General features: G+C 37.8%; 2 protein-coding genes across 2 annotated transcripts; one reads left to right on the top strand and one right to left on the bottom strand.

Annotated features, from left to right (window-relative positions):
• The first annotated feature begins 2,377 nt into the window (after positions 1-2,377).
• On the top strand, positions 2,378-4,153 carry LOC130717720 (rubisco accumulation factor 1.1, chloroplastic-like). The gene has a single exon (XM_057568062.1). The coding sequence runs from the start codon at positions 2,533-2,535 to the stop codon at positions 3,850-3,852; it is 1,320 nt and encodes a 439-aa protein (XP_057424045.1). The 5' UTR covers positions 2,378-2,532; the 3' UTR covers positions 3,853-4,153.
• A 960-nt stretch (positions 4,154-5,113) lies between these two features.
• On the bottom strand, positions 5,114-8,437 carry LOC130720755 (uncharacterized). The gene is made up of 5 exons (XM_057571449.1): positions 8,162-8,437; positions 7,100-7,392; positions 6,901-6,990; positions 5,703-6,058; positions 5,114-5,607 (listed from the first exon to the last, which is right to left on the bottom strand). The coding sequence occupies exons 1-5, from the start codon at positions 8,331-8,333 to the stop codon at positions 5,343-5,345; spliced, it is 1,176 nt and encodes a 391-aa protein (XP_057427432.1). The 5' UTR covers positions 8,334-8,437; the 3' UTR covers positions 5,114-5,342.
• Positions 8,438-18,754: the final 10,317 nt, after the last annotated feature.

Genomic DNA, 18,754 nt, shown 5'->3' with positions numbered 1-18,754 from the left:
TGGGATTGAAGATAAGTTCTCATTTTCAACTAGGTTGTCACTATGTGATAGCTCGGGGGAGACACAACCCTCCAACCTTTAAGCGTGTACGCTTAATCACTACAAGAAAGCAACATATTACTGACAGATAAAAACTGTTCGTAATCACTTACTTTATCCTCTCAAATCACATATAAAAAGTTAACTCTCCCCAAGAGAAGAGTATCAAAGAAGCAGTTAGATCTGTAAAATTGTCATGATCAAATTTAATATAGGATAATGGGAAGGCTTAATCCTCAAATTAGTCCCTGTCTTTGTCTCGCCGTCTGAGGTAGGTCCGTCCCTGACCGGAAAATTTTGTGCAAAAGGTCCTCGTGAATGAAAAACATATGGAGCCAGTCCTCGCCGGAGCCCGGAGCTCCGACGAGTGATGAAATGGCACGCTGACTGGATTAATGAAGCTTACATGGATTTTAAAAATAAATATAAAATAAAAAATAAATTACGCATAAGAAATTTTAATTTAATTAACAAAAATAAAATCAATTAACAAAATTAACCCTAATTAATTAACAAAAACAAATTCTTCCCCCTCTCAATTAACCCCAAATCTAAATCCCCTGTTCTTCAACATCAGAAGTATAACCCAGAAACACAACTCAGAAAAACAAGCCAAAGAGGGACAAACCCAGAAGCTGAGAAGGAGTGGTCGTGGCCAAGAAACACAATAGCAGATCATCTCTCACCCTCTTCTCCTTCTCCTTCTCTCATAATTTTACTTTCCATTCTTTTCCCTTCTTTCTCTCTAGTGTTCAGTAGCAGCAGAACCACACACAGGAAGAACAAGAAGTGGCAGCAACGGAGCAGCAGAATTAACCAGAAATTAGGAAAGGGAAACAAAAACTCAGATTGACCCAGATTGAGGAAAACCCCAAATCGACATGCAAACCACACACAGGAAGAACAAGAGATGGCAGCAATGGAGCAACATAATTAGGGTTCATCTTCTTCTTTTCTTCCTGCTTTTCTTTTATAAGCAAAATTGAAATTAATGTGGGTACTAGGTGTACCCAAAACCATGTACAAATATAAAGATCAATGTGCAGGACCAGCAAAGAATAACACTAAAACTCCTAATTAAGTCTACTGCTAAAGAATTACAAGCCACCTCCTTCCTAACTATGAAAACTGCTATGACAGCAAGCAGGAAACCCCATTGGACAGTGCCTCAACACGCCAATTATAGGCTTTGACTACAGGGCAAAAGCACACCATGATCCAAACCTGTGAACAATGGCTTGTAGCCAAAATCTTTCACTACATAAGCTGCTTCTCAGGCAAAACACAGAGAGATATCAAGATTAAATCACGTGAACAATACAGCGCTCCACCGGCCCAACAAAATCACAAGCTTTCCAAACACAGCCTTGGATTTGAAATCCATTCGTAAGTGGACGAATGAAAGTTTGTGTTGCGAGCCTTTAACCAGTTCCTTTTCTTCCTGCTTCTGCATCTCTTCTCTTCTCCTCTCTCGTTGTTCTTCTGCTTCTGCCTGTCTTCTCCTTTTCTCTGCCGACAGACGAACAAGTGATGGCAGCCATGGAGCTCCACGAGAAGATATCACCAGTGGCAGCGTCGGTGGTTCTCAGGAAGGAAGAAAGGAGGCGACGAGGGCGCGCGATCTGGACTTGAAAGAGAGGAGTGGCGGCGCGGTTTCACGGGAGAGAGGAGAGACAATGGTGGCGTTGGTGGCTTCAGATCGGAAAGACGACGACGACGGTGATGCGATTCAGAGGAAGAGGTGATGGTTGCAGCGCCGTTTCAAGTCAGAAAGAGGAATGGTGGGTTCGATAGTGGTTTGGAGAAGTAATAGAGGAGGTGGTTGTGGTAATGGTGGTGGCCGCCGGCTAGGAGAGAGGGGAGGAGTGGTGGTGGTGGCTGGCGGCTATTGGTGGGTTAATGGTGAGCATTGGAGAATGGAGATGGCTGCTAGGGTTTTATGAATTGGGGGAATTGGTTTAATTTGGGAGAATTAGGATTAGTTTAGGGGGAATTAATATTGTTAATTAGATTAGGATTAAAATTAGTAATAGGTTTTAATTTTGTTAATTATCTGATGTGTATTTTTTTTAATTACACGTCAACCTCATTAATCTAGTCAGCGTGCCACTTCATCACTCGCCGGAGCCCGGGGCTCCGGCGAGGACTGGCTCCATACGTTTTTCATTCACGAGGATCTTTTGCACAAATTTTTCCGGTCAGGGACCTACCTTAGACGGTGACACAAAGACAGAGACTAATATGAGGTTTAAGCCTAATGGGAATATACCAACCAGTGTATAGCTTATGACTAGATATTTTTTTGCTGTCCTAGTCATCTATGGTGAAAATCTAAAGATAGTGAAGAAGCTGAATGAGTGAGAGAAAGAAGAGAAGAGTCCATGTAAAATGTGAAAACTGCCATATCCTATCATCATCATTCATCACCAGATAAGGCAACTCCAATCTTCATTCAATTTCAATCTCCACTCCCCTCCCTCTGCAATTCTCAAAATGCTCTCCCTCTCACCATGTCTCACTGCAAACACACTCACACTCAAATCCCACTCCACAACCACCCACCGTACACCCCATCACCTTAAACCCATCTCCACCACCATCTCCGCTTCCTCAAACCCAAGGCAGCAGCAGAAACAACCGCAGCAGCAAGTGTACCAACCATTCCGGCCACCGTCATCCCCTCTTCCACCCCACCTCAGAACCCTCGATATCCCGGGCCAAATCGACATCCTCGCCAACCGCCTCGGCGTCTGGCACGAGTACGCCCCATTAATCTCCTCCCTCATCCGCGAAGGCTTCACCCCTCCCACCATCGAGGAACTCACCGGCATCACCGGCGTCGAGCAGAATCGCTTCATCGTCGCCGCCCAGGTCCGCGACTCGCTCCTCCAGTCCAACACCGACCCCGACTTGGTTTCCTTCTTCGACAACGGCGGCGCCGAGCTTCTCTACCAGATCCGCCTCCTCAGCGCCTCCCAGCGCGCCGCCGCCGCGCGCTTCATCGTCGAGAACAAGAGCGACGGAAAGGGCGCGAATGAGCTCGCGCGCTCCATGAAGGATTTCCCGAGCCGAAGAGGGGAGAAGGGGTGGGAGTCGTTTGACTACAATCTCCCCGGAGATTGCCTCTCCTTCATGTACTACCGCCTGAGCAGGGAGTACAACCGGAACCCCGAGCAGAGAGACTCCGTGCTGGAACAGGCGCTGCGTGTGGCGGAGTCTGAGAAGGCGAGGGACGCGATTCAGAAGGAGCTGAAGGGGGAGGATGTTGCGGAGGAAGGGGAAGTGGATGCTGCGGAAGTTGCTGCGCTTGTTCCGGTGGTGAGGTTGAAGATTGGTGAGGTTGCCGCAGCGAGCTCGGTGGTGGTGCTGCCGGTGTGTAATGCGGATGAAGGGGGTGATGCCATTTTGGAAGCGCCGTCTGAGTGTAGAACTGTTGGGGAGTTTGGTGTGGTGGTGGCGGAGAAAGGGTGGGAGAAGTGGGTGGTTTTGCCAGGGTGGGAGCCTTTGGTGGAATTAGGGAAAGGGTGTGTTGTGGTGTCGTTTGTGGATGCGAGGGTGTTGCCGTGGAAGGCGAACCGGTGGTACAAGGAGGAGCCTATATTGGTGGTGGCTGATCGGAGTAAGAGGGAGGTGGGTGCTGATGATGGGTTTTATTTGGTTAAGGTTGAGGATGATGGTGTTGGTTTGAAGGTGGAGAGGGGTTTGGGTTTGAAAGAAAGAGGTGTTAGTGAGAGTTTAGGGAGTGTAATTTTGGTTGTTAGGCCTCCCAGAGAAGAGGATGATGGTCAATTGAGTGATGAAGATTGGGATTGAAAAGGAACATGGACAGGGTAATGGGTTGCTAATTCATGATGCAATTGGAGATTCATATAGAAGATTCTATTCCTATGGATCTCTCAATTAAGGATTTGGAAGTTCAGTCAACTGAGCTTCAATCCTTTGCCTTCCTTACCCTTTTTTGGGACATGCAGGATATAGCATTATCAGATGCAATTTTCCTTTGTTTTGAATACTTTAATAGAAGGATTCAATCTTTTTTGTTCTCTCTTGTACTTTCTTATCTTGATGTAGTTAAATAATTTAGCCAATCTTATAACTGATTTTTTTATGGTTATGTTTTAATTTTTTCAATTAATAAATATTAAAATGTTTTCACAGAAACTAAAGGTCCACAATTAATAATGTTGATATAGTGAAGTCCTTCTTGGAAGTTGAAATTCTAAATCGATTATCACAATAAAATTAAAGTCCTACGACACTTTTCTCTTCCAGATATAGTACAAACATTAGTTTACTCTGTTCTTTGATGTTTAGACAAAAGGCATCTATGAACTCTTTCTGCACTATTAAATTTCTGAATCAAATTCCCTTCAGCCTGTTTCACTTGCCCTTTGGTTGATAGATGCCTGAGCACATTCTGCACAACATGATTTTGTTTTCTGGAAGCAAATTTCTAACTTACATTTGGCCAAAAAAGGGAGAAAGAAAATCATTTTGTTAAGTTACTACTACCAATGTTTTGAGGAAATTCAGGATGGAGAAATTCTGAGACCTATCAAGTTACAACACACTCAATGAAGTGATGAGAACACATCATCTTTCCCCTATTTTTTGCCATTTTAAAGTTGACATTTGCCATCATTCTCCCCTCAGGGTATGTTTGGATTGATGGAACACAATGGAACGGAGCGGAATGGAACACGAAGGAACGGAATGGAGTGGAATGGAACGGAGTGAATTTATTATTCCATTGTTTGGGTATTTTATGACGGAGCGGAGGAAAATTACCACTCTATTGTTTGGGTTATGGACTGAGTGGTACAAGTTATTATTATAATATTCCTATATTACCCTTACTATAAAACTATTAACTATTAATTGCTCTATTTCAAAAAAAATATCTTCACTCATCTTTTCTTTTTTCCGAGTAGAAATAGTGACACCCTTATTTTCTTACTTAGAACATCCCAATTTTACCATTAGGTGTTCATTTCTTATGGTTGTTTATACTCCAATATTAATAAACAAGATTTAGATGAATTAATGTAAAAAAAAAAAAATAGAAGAGCAAGACAGATAATGAGAGCGAACAACTAAATAACAAAAAAAAGGCCAAAAAAAACTTAGCAGGAAGTGGGGGAAAGTAATGGAACATAATGGAATTGATACCATTGGTTTCCATCTGATTCCATCCTTTTTTTAATTACACAAACAATGGATCTTTCAAACCCCTCTCTCCCTTCCGCTCCACTCCATCCCCTTCCCCCAATCCAAACGAAGCCTCAGGAAGCTCACAAGAATATTTAACCAAGCCATTGTGTGGCTTTTCGGTCCCCGCTACCTCCCACAGAATGTCGAATGCTAATCTTCTCATTAGCATATTTTTCTTGAAGATATTCAAAGGCATTTACATCAAGTTTTCCATTAACTGACTTCCCTTGCTTCCGACGTGTTTGTTGCTCTCTAATGGAAGCCCACAATTTCCCTACAGCATCCCTCTGATGAGCTGTAAATCTTGCCACATTATCAAAGGCATGCTTCACTAAAATATCAATCACGGTTTGACACCTGAATTAGAGAAAATTCAAACAAGGATAAATGATGTCAAAATGACAAAACATAAGGAAAACACAAATACAACAGAAAACAGGACCAGCACTTACCAAGGTGTTTTGTAACGCCGAGCGGCAATCTCTAAACAAGTTATCAGGGCTTCTCTTTGTGACTTGATGAATCGCTTAGTTTCTTCCTCATCTTCCCTCCTTATCTTCACAGCTTCACCATTCTTTGCCTTTAATTTTTCACCTTTCTTTGTGGATCCAGGAATCAGAGCATCAAGTCCAAATGGGTCAGCTTCCTCCGCGTCAGTAATATGCTCGTTTGCGGCAACTGTTTCACCACCTTCACCTACCAAAACTGTGCTATCTTTCAGAGACGTTGCTTCATCTTTGTCTTCCTCCTCTGTTGCTACAGGAAGGTTAGATATAGCTTCCTTGATTTTTCCAGCTGCTCTAGAAAACTGTATAAACATTAGGAGATAAAGCATGAGCAACATATGGATAATTTTTATGAGCCCAAATATTCGAGGTACATATAGTAAGATTAAGATAGGCAACAACATCCCAAATCTACACAGGCTAAGCAACTCAAAAACACACAGTAGACATGAAAACACCCAGACAAATTTTAAACAACAATTAATTTGACGTATTAATAAGCTTTCCACAAGTACGTGAGGTCTAAATTATAAAATTCACCCATCAAATGAATAATGTTGCAACTCCATATCAAAAAAGTTTTGGCCCCAGCGTCATTCTAGATGTCAAGATTCAAGACGTCACACATGTCATGCTCCGATGCACTCCCATGCCCCATTCGCCATTCATCAGTAAAAGAACACATGGCATGGTCAAACAAAGTGCATGACGATAATTGAAACAATGACGCTTATCAACCACTCACTCACTTGAGTTGACAATAATCTTAGTATCCTCCAGAAGATTTTTCCTTTCCAATTTATCTTAACTTCTGCTGGTAAAATTAAATCTTCAAAAGGAATAGACTAATTTAGATCCATATTTGGTCACAGTCTATGTACTTATGAAACTAATTAATTGATACACAACTTCAAATATAGCTACATCAAAGCAATAACAACAGTGCATGCATGAATATTATGAATTACATCCAAAGAAAAAGAGAGTACATCTATTCATTTTGTGATGTATGGAACAACAGTACATGTCAAAACCAGATGGACATCTTTCCAATATTGCCTCAAATAAGAAGAATATTACAGATTTACTATATTGGTTGTCAGCATGCTTAACGTAAAAGATTAGTTAAAATTGAGAACCATACCACAAAGCTGTCATCTGTATATAAATCATTTGCTACCACGGCATTAATTGTCCATGTTGCCAGTTGATTCTTTTGCTTCTTATCGAGGTGCTGCAATTAAAGGACAGGGATAGGTCAAGAAATCTTCAACATACTCTCTGTATAATAAAAAAGAATTTTTTTGCTGGCGATGAATATCTTGCACAAATATTAATCTTACTTCTTTGATGTCTTGTGCTACTTCGAACAGAGCATGATAATCTGCCCGCACTGAAGGATCAGTACAATGTTGGGATGATGATGACATTGCAGCTTCTAATATGGCAAAAAAATAATCACTAACGCTAGACGTAACACTTCCTGCTTGAACCAGCTGTATAGCAAGCTTGGCAGCCTTGCTGAACTTTGCAGGGTTCTTGATGTGTGAAGATATCTTCTGCATTGCCTCAATAACTTGCGCTTCGGAAGCATCAGTCGTGAGTTTAAACTTCAAGCTTTTTTTAGGTGCTGTATCTGAAATTGCAACAGACAAAGCAGGTCCATATTTCAGTAGAATAAAAACTTCAAAACAGGGACGGAATCAAATAAAAGCAATAACTGCACAACATACCACCATTCCTCAAAACCAGGAGAAAATCAAATCAAATTTTTATCCTCTCACTATTCATATTGAAACATCATAAACCAACCTCAGCTCAAATAGAGTACTATTGGGATAAACAATGTAAGGAATCCTTAAATTAACATGCCTTCCACAAACAACTTGAGTTCTCACTAAAACAATGATATCAACAACAACAACAACAACAACAAACCTTATCCCACTAAATACTTTTTTTTAGTACATCGGAAAGATAAATTACACCCTCCAATGATCGACCCCTGCACCTTCCCCTCCTCAACCCATATGTCCCCCCAGCTCTTACCACTTAGAGCTATCACTCGGGAGTCGGGACTATCCCACTAAATACTGTAGACTACAATTACTAAAAAAAAAAAAAAACTCTAAAATGATGCATATTCTGTGACTGGAAATTCATGTCAAATTGTGCTAAAAGCTTGAATCTTGATCATGAATTTTTCTACCCATTAATCTCACCATTAGGTATGTCAAATGTTAATTTATTCAGAGTCAAAACATAAAATGGCAAAAAAGAGTACGAGAGAGCGAACAGGAAACCTAACTACTTGGAGAATCGTTTGAATGCGTAACCCTAGGGTGCCATGATGAAAAACAAAGCTCGATTGATTGAAAAAAAGAGGAGGGAAAAGAAGAAGTAACCTTGGGTTTCGGTTGGAGTAGGGTTAGGGCGCTTGAGAGAACTTTTGAGGATTGGCTTTGGTGCGGGAACTGCAGCGGTGGGAACCGAGACAATTGGCGGAGATGGCGGTGGTTGAGGAAGGAGAGTGGCGGAAGATGGAGGAGGCAATCCTTCAAACAAATCGTCTGCCATTATTCAATGCTTCACCGATTCAGGGGAAGAAGAGAAGAAGGTGGAAGTGTGGAACCCCCCCTCGACTAGTCAAACACTTGACGACATGATGGTTTTGTCGTTTCCGTTTAAACGACGCAGTTTTGCAATATCACTCTTATATGTGTTGGTAAGAGTAATGTAGTCAAGATCCCGATCAGGATCTTAGAATCTTACGATTTTATGATTCTTTTGGAACTTTATGATCCGGATCTCATGTAGGATCTCATTGTGGTAGGATCCCGATCCGATCCCAACTGGTGTTTTGGTCTAGTTGGGATCAGATCGGCATCCTATAACAAGTGGTAAAAGCTAGAGAAATAAGGGTTGTGTGAGATGAAGGGTTTAGGGTTCGAACTCTGAGGATGACTAATTTACTAACATTACTAACAACTAACATTTCCCTATAAAAAAATATGGTACCAAGCAATTAAAGCACGTCAAGCTAGAGGTACTAGAAAGAGCGTCATTTGTTGAAGGACTCTTTAGCGCATAGAATGAAACGAGAATAACATTGGTATACAATTACCAATGTAAACTTATGACAAGTCCGCAAATAGTAAGTCAGTAGGTTTGGATGATAGAGAACTAGCATCATAACCCTATCAACCGAAGAGGAGTAGCTTTGAAAAACCTATATCAATAGAGACTCATACGGTGTTACTTTATTAGGAAACCTCATTGTCTCAAGCTGTCAAAATCATATCCAACTGTTGCACAAGCCGAAAGCATCCTCACAAGATTAAGTGCAGACAATATGTACAAACGATGAGACAGATGAAAAGGCAACCACTAATGTAGACTCTCTCAATGATCAAAGCTAAATTGTCTATTATATTGATCATTAGAAGAAAAGATTCGTTGAGACGGTGTGCCAAGCATAAATGTCACATACAAACGGGATAACGAATAGAGTCGTTGCAGCTACTATTCCAATGGTCATATTCTACCTCCTTAAGATATAAAGACTAAATTTAAAGCTGAAGGAGGTGTGCATTCGGTGCAATGAGAGTGCATCATTGTGCATGAGCTTAAGTCCATATCTAAGTTATGAAGCTTGTTATCCAGGAGAAATGCACGAGGAAGAACCATGCACCAAGAGGTTGTACATCAACACAGAAGATTTATGAGACACGTGTGAAGAAATAGCTAGAGAGAAAGGATCAACTCAAATGTCTATTTACTAAGCTATTTGAGAAAAAAGGTCTTGAGATATTTAGATCAATTAATCGTGCTTCATCATATATCTGTATTGATCAAAATCTTCAAGATTAAGATTGAGAGTATTCAATCTACATTAAGCTCTATCCTGTACATACTTTGGGATGTTGCAAATTAGTAAAAATTGAATACACCTTACTTGATAGTATAAATTTAGCACGCACTTCATCGTTGGTAAAGAGGGAGAAGTCATTGACCAAAACTCAACAGCCTTAAGAGGCTGATACAAGTACCTGGAGGAGGCCTAGACAAGAAAACTCAACAACCTGAAGAGGTTAGTGTAAAGAATACTGGGAGAAGATCTAAATTATGTAAACTCACACTGCCTAAAGTGGCTAATACAAAGAATACTGGTTAGGAATCACTGACAACTAAACACAATGAGCCTGAAGAGGCTATTGAAAGAATACTCATCAAGATTGGAAAGGCTTGGGAAAAAATATTTGTCAAGCCTTGAGATACTTAAGAAAGAATACTCGTCAAACCTAAAGAGGATTGATAAAAAATACTTGGACAGTTCATACTTGGAGGACTGATAAAAAATACTTGGACGGTTCCCTGACAGCCAAGCTTGGACGGTTCACCACTGATTTTCAACCTAGGCGGTTTTGTGCGTGCTTAGGACCGGCCAGAGGTTCGGTTCCCAGTCCGGTCTGGTCTGGTTTTGCCAACCACAGTTTTTTCCATCCACAAGACTCGAATGCAAGACCTTAGTTAATTTTTATTTTGAAGTACTTTATGCCTTTATCAAATTTGAAAGAAATAATTATGATTTTTCTCCAGACAACAATTTTTTACATCGGGACTATATATAGATCCACGGTACACTCCCTTCAATATATATATTGGCGACGTTTTAAGTGAGAAGAGCAATTAATATTAATTACTATTAATCAATATTAATTAGTTATTATTAATTTTTTATTATTTATTATATTAATTAATAATTATAATTTTTCAGTTTTTACATATTTAATAATAAAAATTATCATTATTTAAATTTTTATTATTAATTAAAATTGGAGAAAGAAATTTAAAAATAATAATGATAATAATAAGTAAAAGTAAAATTGACTCACATTAATAACAATACTATGTAATTATTAGTATTTTCTTATATTATTCATTATATGAATTATTAACAGGAAAATAATTCAATTTCTCATATTTAAAATTAAATATTTATATTATTAATCAAACATTGAGGAAAATTTTAAATAATAAGTAAAATTTACTTGACCTTTATGTCCATAACAATATTAATTGATAGTTCATAATCTTTTATATATATAACTAATTGTAAAAAAATAATAAGTAAATTTGACTTGACCTTTATGTCCATAAAAATATTAATTGATAGTTAATAATATTTTATGAAAATTTTAAAATAATAAATTAAAATTAATACTATATTTTTACAGAAAAAATGAATTAAGTATTAAAGTTAGAATACATAAAAAGTATTAAAGCTAAGTATATATAATCTATATCTATATATACAAGTGAAATTCACTTGAATTTTTAATTAATAAAAATATTATTTATTTATTTCATTTTCATTATTATTTATATATTAGTTATAAAACTTGTAATACTAATAAGTATTAATTGAATCACTTATTTAGAATAATAATTATAAATCATAAATTGAGGATTTTTTTGAAATATTAAAATAAAACCAAGTAATATTTTTTTATATGAATGAATATTAAAAATTAAAATGAAATACTATTTATCAATAAATAATTTTTACAAAATTTAGCTTTAAAATTAAAAAGATGTAGCTATAGGGTTTTGGCTATTAATTACAACGTCAATTGGGTGTATTTTTTACAAAATATTTAAATATTTTTTTATTAATTATATATTATTAAAAACAACTTGAGGAAACAAAATAGAGAAAAATAGTTATTTCCCTTAAGTAAAATTACCAACAAGGTGTAGTACACACTGGTTTGGTTGCTCCCTTTTTAGGCTAGTTTGTTGCTGACTTTATTACTCCTCCCTCCGTTCCTTTTTAAATATCATTTTAGAAGAATTTTTTTGTTCATATTTAATTGTCATTTTGAGTAGTTTTTTAGCCTTTCACGGTGGTTATATTTATATTGACGAGGAAAATGATTCATTTATTTTGCTTAAAAAAAGGTTTAGCACACACTAGTAGATAGTCCAGCTCATTAAACATCTAATCTAGGGTTCAACCCTCGGCCGAGCTATGGACAATGATTTTTTGGGAGATGTCTATTCACTTAATGTGATCTCAGAAACTCGAGTGATTAGTCTCATGATAGCAAAAGAAATTGAATAAATTTAAATTTACTAAATAATGTTTTACGCTAATAAAGTGGTAACTTATTAAAATTACAACAGTTAAATTATTTAATTGATGATAAAAATTATAAAAATAAGTTAATAATTTATTTTATGATAATAAAAACTTATTACTTGATTTAAAATATTTCAAATTCACTTAATAATTTTTCATATATTAAATGAATGATTTTTTACATTTTTAAAAATAATTCAATTCTAATTATTGATTATCATTATTTATTAAAATATATTAATATTAATTATTTACACAAATAGAAATCTATTAATATTTTTTATAATGACTAAAATAAAATAATATTTATTTATTTATATTTATTATTTTAATATTTAATTATAATATAAAAAATTATGTTAAAATATTGTAAATAAACCCGAAAGAAAAAGTTGCTAACAAAAAGATTGTCTTGAAATGACAAATATAACCAACATTATTTTACATGAAATATAACAACCATTATATCCCAAATTGCTTTAAAAAATTATATCCAAAATTAAGGAAAAAAAAATAGTTTCCCTAAACATGAATGGCGAGAATTATAATACTCTTTTTCTTGCAAATACACTCTAAAGCTTAAATATCCAAAAGCAAAAAATTTACACTACCGGAACTTGAACTTCTAGGAGAACAAATAAAATTAAACTTTGAGAAGGAAAAAAAAGCTTCCGATACTTTAACTTCCGCAAATGTAAAAAAAATCTGAATTACACTTATTAATCTTAAAACTTACAGAAGTGAAAAATTTTCAATTTTGAAACTTGAAGAAAAAATATCTTCTTACGCACCGGTTTCAAATAAATGGATCCGAACCAACTCTGAGTGTGTGTTGGCCCAGGGATCTCGTGACCAATCGTTGCCGTTTGGGCTTAAGAATGGAAAGGAGGTGGGGAGTGATCGAGCTCATGTTGAGATGGACGTTCTAGGAAATAGGGGGCTTCAAGTCACAGGGTCAAATGTGGGGGATGATCATGTCCTTGGTGGAGTGGGGGGTTTGGAGAAGGGTCAATCCCAGTCTCCGGTTGTAGGAGAGTCTTTATCGGTTATGGGGGCTTTGTCTTCAACACAAGCAGCAGTTGAGGTGGGGTATGGTTCGCAAAACTTGGAGACGACGCCCAGCCCAACAGGGAAGGATGATGGGTCACGGCGTGGTCGCCCTAAAGGAAGCCGCAATAAAAAGGTCGAGCTGCCGCGAGATTTTCTAGAGCCCGTCGCCGGCGAGGACGGGGTTTCTACTAGGGCGAAGAGAATATGGTTAGTTGGAAAGGAACTCGGATTGCGTCCTAGAGGCTCAGAAGCTCTTATGCTTAAGGGTTTAGAAGCTCAAGTTAGGCGAGATCATCCTCATTTGATTTAGGGGTGTCTTGCTTTGGGAGGGTGTTTGTTTGGTTTTGTGCGGTTTGCCTTGTTTGTCTCGCTTAGTTTGTACATTCGTTGCATTTTTCTCATTAATAAAGTTTAGCTTTCAAAAAAAAAACTTTTGAAGTAAAAAAAAAAAACACTTTCGGTACTTGAACTTCCGAAAGTATAAGTGTATAACAAAAGGTGGCAAGTTCTACCCCTATGGTGTCCACTGAGCAATCCATGGCAGCGACATTGTGGCGTAAATCCTGGAAATCTTCAGCGCTGCCTCGGTGCAAGGACATCTCTTGGCGAGCTCTCAATGACATTCTTCTGGTTCGTGCTGCACTTCGTCGGCGTGGGGTGGACGTGGAAGATTCTTGTCCCTTTTGTGGCATGGAGGAGGAGATGATGGATCATTTGTTCATGGAGTGCGAGGTTTCTTGTTGTTGATGGTTCGGCTCGTCTTTAGGGATGCGCGTGCAGTAGGGGACTCGCTTCTTTGAGTTTATGCAGCGTATCTTGGCTGATTCTGAGACAGAAGGGATTGCAGAGGTTCAGACCCTGGTTTATGTGATTTGGGAGAGGCGGAATAGGTGTGTGTTTGAGGGTGTGGAGGTTTAGATTGATGCTATCATACGACGTGGTGGTACTCTCCGTGTCCTTCCCTTACCAGTGGCACAAACCCAACGTGGACAACACCCATCGAGGTGGAAGAGACCAAGACACAGGTGGATTAAGATTAACATAGATGCAGCAGTAGGAGCAGACCGATTGGTGGGTTTTGGTATGGTTGCTCGCGACTCTAATGGCGATATCATGGCAGCAGCATCCTGGTACCCTGTGGTGGTTCTTTCTCTGGTCTGAAGCACTTGGCCTCCGGTGGTCCATGGAACTTGCTACCCAGCTTGGTTTCCGTTCAATTCAGTTTGAAACGGATAATCTTGAGCTTTGCCATGCTTGGCGGAAGTGTAATGGAGTGTCTTATTTATTTTCTATTATTAGTGATTGTTTTGCTTTTTTCCCTTTCTTTGATCATGTTGAACTTTTCTTTGTTTGCAGTGATGGCAATTCCGCGGCAGACTATATGGCTTAGAATGCCTCTTCTTTCTCCGGGCATGTTTGGGTGGAGGAGGGGCCTTCTGGTTTGGGTCCATTCTTGGACGTTGATGTTTTGGCTTCAATACCCACTTGATTATCTTAATGAAGTTGCTATTTTCAAAAAAAAAAAAAAATCAATTCCAAAAATTTAACTTTGGAAGAAATTTATAGGGATATTTTGGAGAAGAAATTTTTTGGGGTGTGCAAATATTAATTTCGGGAGGTGCAAGAAATCAGGTTTGATAAATTTATCTAAAAATATAATGAATTATAATTATTTTCGGATTTAGTTAATCATGAGTTGGGGGATAAACACGAGCATTTCCTAAATTATATATTTTTAATTTTATTCCATTTATAAGTTATAAGTTTAACCTAGGGAACCAGTATATAAAGCCTAAGAATATCGGTGAAAATGACACTCAACATCTGTACATCGGCAGCCAAGCAGGCTCTGCACAAAAACTTTCCACCATCGCTATGGTGATGGAAACACCCACAAGCGTTCGCACCGAGAAAAGAGATGAAGCTAGCTTTCATTCGCCTAATGTCGCTATTGTGGTAAACTTGTTTTCTTCCATTCCTATGTTTTATTATATGATTTAAATTTTTTGATAGATTGAAAATAAATTCTATAATTTTGTAGATCTGTTTTATATATTCTTAACAATCTATTGTTATTTCTGATTGTCGTTCACTTTTGTTTTCTTTTACAAACATGGATGTTTCTTTTGTTCGTCGTTCCGACAATAGTGTCGCAGACTTCTTAGCCCGAGGTGCTTCCTCTTTTTTGGTTTGGATAGAGGAGGGGCTGCCGGGTCTAGATGCTTTTGTTCGTTCTGACATTTTGGCCTCTGTGCCCGCTTAGTTTCAATATATTTGAATTCATTTCAAAAAAAATTGTTTTAAAAAAACAATCTATTGTTTCTTTCAAAAAAAAATCTATTGTAGACCACCAAATGATTTTTTCCCTTTTCATATAATTTGATAAATGTTAATTTGGTCAACAATTTTTTATGCTTTCAAAGCTAGTTTTTACTAATTTTCTTATGTATGTGGTGGTTGTGTATTCATAGGTTGAGCCGCCACCATCTGCTCCACCGGCATACTTGTCTGCCATATTGGCCTCTGAACTTGGTGGTAGTGCAAATGAGGATCTACCACCATACATTCTGAGAGGATGTACTCGTTGTATGATGTTTTTCTTGGTGTCCAAAGCTGATCCTAAATGCCCGAGATGCAGCAGGGTAACAATTTCCTTGTGAAGAAATCGAGGAATAAATTTTAATTTCTGTTTTTATCGTTGAATAATACTAGTAGAGAGAGGCTGCTCTACATTTTGTCATTAAAACAATGTTTTAAGTTGTACCCGGATCATTGATTGGTTGCTGGTGATTATCGAATGAAATATAATATTGAAGAATTAATGCATTATTTTCTCTTTTGGTACTTAAGAATTTAAGCATTGTTTATTTCTAGAGATTTTGCAGAGAAACAAATATTTTGGAATTGAAAAAACAATCGATCCGAACCAACCCAATGAATTGAGAATTGTTATTTACATTCATCTAAAACATTCCATCCCATTACATTTCCTATTTATATTTGTATTGGATATGTTGGTTTTATTTGGATTATATGAATTATGTCATTATTGAATGTTTTGTTCTTTGGAAATGTTGAATTTTTCTATATTTATATATATATTTTTCACGTTTTTATAATAATTTTCGTGCCAATTTTTTAAAAATATTTTTTATTCCAAATCCGACCATCCGATCCGAAATCAATCCAATTGAGATCGGGTTGGTTTGGTTCAGATTTAGAAGCAAAAATTTAGAAATCCGAACCAATCCAAAACGAACATGTTTGATTGGTTTGGACATTTAAACACCTTAAATCCGAACAAATTCGATCCGATTACACCCCTAATAAAATTGAAAGAAAAGATGGTTCTAGAAGGATCATGGAGTCTAGGAGAGACGCCATTGAGCTAGCTTAATGGTGCTTGGATAAATGGATTATTTTTATTTATCACATTGCAAAGTTTTTTCGTGTGAACAATGCTTCAAACGTAGCCGGAGAGTGTTCTAGGATAGTTGATGCGGACCTTATTCAACAACTTAAGCTTTGGGATAATTGATTTTTAACATGGTGTCAAAGCCCCTATGACCAAGCAGTCTATAGTTCGAGCATTGTCGCCACAAATTCTTCTAATACGTGGTAGGTTGGCACATGCATTCTCTACGCTTCAAGCTCAAATGGGAAAACTCAAATGAGCTCTTGTGTGAGGGGTCGTGTTATAAATAATATAAAATCATTCATGTGTGCTTTACTGAACAACTTAAACTTTTGAAATAATTGATTTTTTATCATAAGCTATTGAGCAACAATACAACATTAGTGTCCCACTTCCTTGCGGAAAAAGAAAACTGGCTACTGCTATACTACAATTAAATATTTTAACTATAAAAGCAGTAACACGACCAGGAGAAAAACTTTATCAAGTTTATCATCGTTGTCAAGGAGGTGTGCCGACACTTAAAACATTGGAACAATTTTCATGATTGAATAATTGTAAATGTGTATAGTTTTTGTTTTCAGTTTAATTTTCCTTGTTACTGCTCATTTTTTTTGTTAGCTCGTATTTTATCATATATCCAATATGCAATTTAAAGGGATAAGAACAACAAATTTTACATGTCTAAAACTAGTTTGAGACATCATTATTCAATAGAGTTGATGAGACAACTTGAGCAAATCAATTGAAGTCATTAGAGCTCACCCCAAAAACTCTTGAGTACCTTTGTTAAATTCAAACGTTGAATATATCGTTTATCATATTTTAAATGATAACAATTTTCAATAGTATAAGGGTCAGTTTGGTATGTTGTATAGTATAAGGCTTGATAGTATAATACCTGATTGTATGAGGCCTGATAAGATAAAGCATGATAAAATTTTAATATTATACAGTATTTGGTCATACACTGTATAATTTGGTGACGTCAGTGGTGGTGGTGATAGTGATGATATTTGAAGGTGATGATGGTGGCGACGTGGTGGTAGTAGTGGCGGTAGCGACGATGGTGGCAATGGTGGAGGGTGGTATTTGTGGCGGCGGTGGTGAGTGGCGATAACGATGGTGACAGTGGTGGAGCGTGGTAGTGGTGGCGGTGGTGGAGGGTGGTGGCGACGGTGGCGAAGGAGGGTGGTGGTGGGTGTGGCGGTGGAGGTAGTGGTGGCGGTGAAGGTGGCGGTGACGGTGGTGACGATAGTTAAGGCGATGGAGGTGGCGGCAGTAGTGGCGACGGTGGCAGTAGTTGTGGAGGCGGCGATGGAGGGTGGTGGCAGTGGTGAAGCATGGTTGTGGTGGCAACGACGATGATGGTGGCAGCGGCGGCGGCGGCAGTGGCAGTGGTGGTGGTAGTGGTGATGGAGGGTGGTGGTGGTGGCGATTAATTAAATATATTCAAGTAGTTTATACATTACACTCTTATCATGTCTTATCCATCATCTATAGAGTGGATTAAATAATCCATCATTTTAATGTATAAGAGAGACTTGATGTATAAGCTTATACAATACGATGTGAGAACCAAACAATGGATAAGTCCATAATGTATTGTATAAGTTTATACTATCATGCCTAATACGGTATACCAAACGAGTCCTAAGTGTAATGGTTAAAATTTCATTTGAATTATATTTCAGGAAACAACACTTATGACTCACATCCCTCATCGTTTGATGTTCAAAGTGCAAGACAAGGCAAGAAGACGTTCCATTCAAGAGAAGAAAGGTCAAAGTTATAGGGCAGACTGTACCAGCAAAGAAAAGTCTAATCCACCAGATCATCTAACAGAAGAGAATACTACACTTAGTGAAGATTTTCATCGCCTATCTTAAAGTTGACCGATGAAGATAATGTCCAGAGAAAGAACGTCATGTTCAAATTGAAGATATCTCTTTGAAATTCCTGAGGAGAAAGTTAAGTGCAAAGAATCACGTGATATTATACAAAGCACATTGATCAAGGAAACAAGTACAATGTTGTCAAAATCGAGTTTTCTCTTTCACTCTCTAAAGGACTGGAACGATGCTGCATATGCTACCAACAAACTGACATGATACACTTTGTAGCATTTTGCCTCAGCAAAAGGACATAGTGCATTTAATGCACCTGACGAGAAGACCATTTGATCCAACGGCTAGAACTCAAGATGCTCTACACGCTCCAACAGCTATCAACAAACCCTAGAAGCTCTTGAAGTATAAAAGGAGGACTTCAATTCTTGATCAAACAATCAAGAAAGAAAAGTACTTACTTTGTCAGAGAGAAATACCCAAGAGTCAAATTGTTTTGCTTGTCGGGACCTATGCAACTGAATGTTGTAACCCAGATTAAGGA

This window comes from Lotus japonicus, chromosome 5 (assembly GCF_012489685.1).
Source record: "Lotus japonicus ecotype B-129 chromosome 5, LjGifu_v1.2".
Taxonomy (NCBI): Eukaryota; Viridiplantae; Streptophyta; class Magnoliopsida; order Fabales; family Fabaceae; genus Lotus; species Lotus japonicus.
The sequence above is the reverse complement of the archived record's forward strand: the minus strand, read 5'-3'. Positions and strand labels throughout refer to the sequence as shown.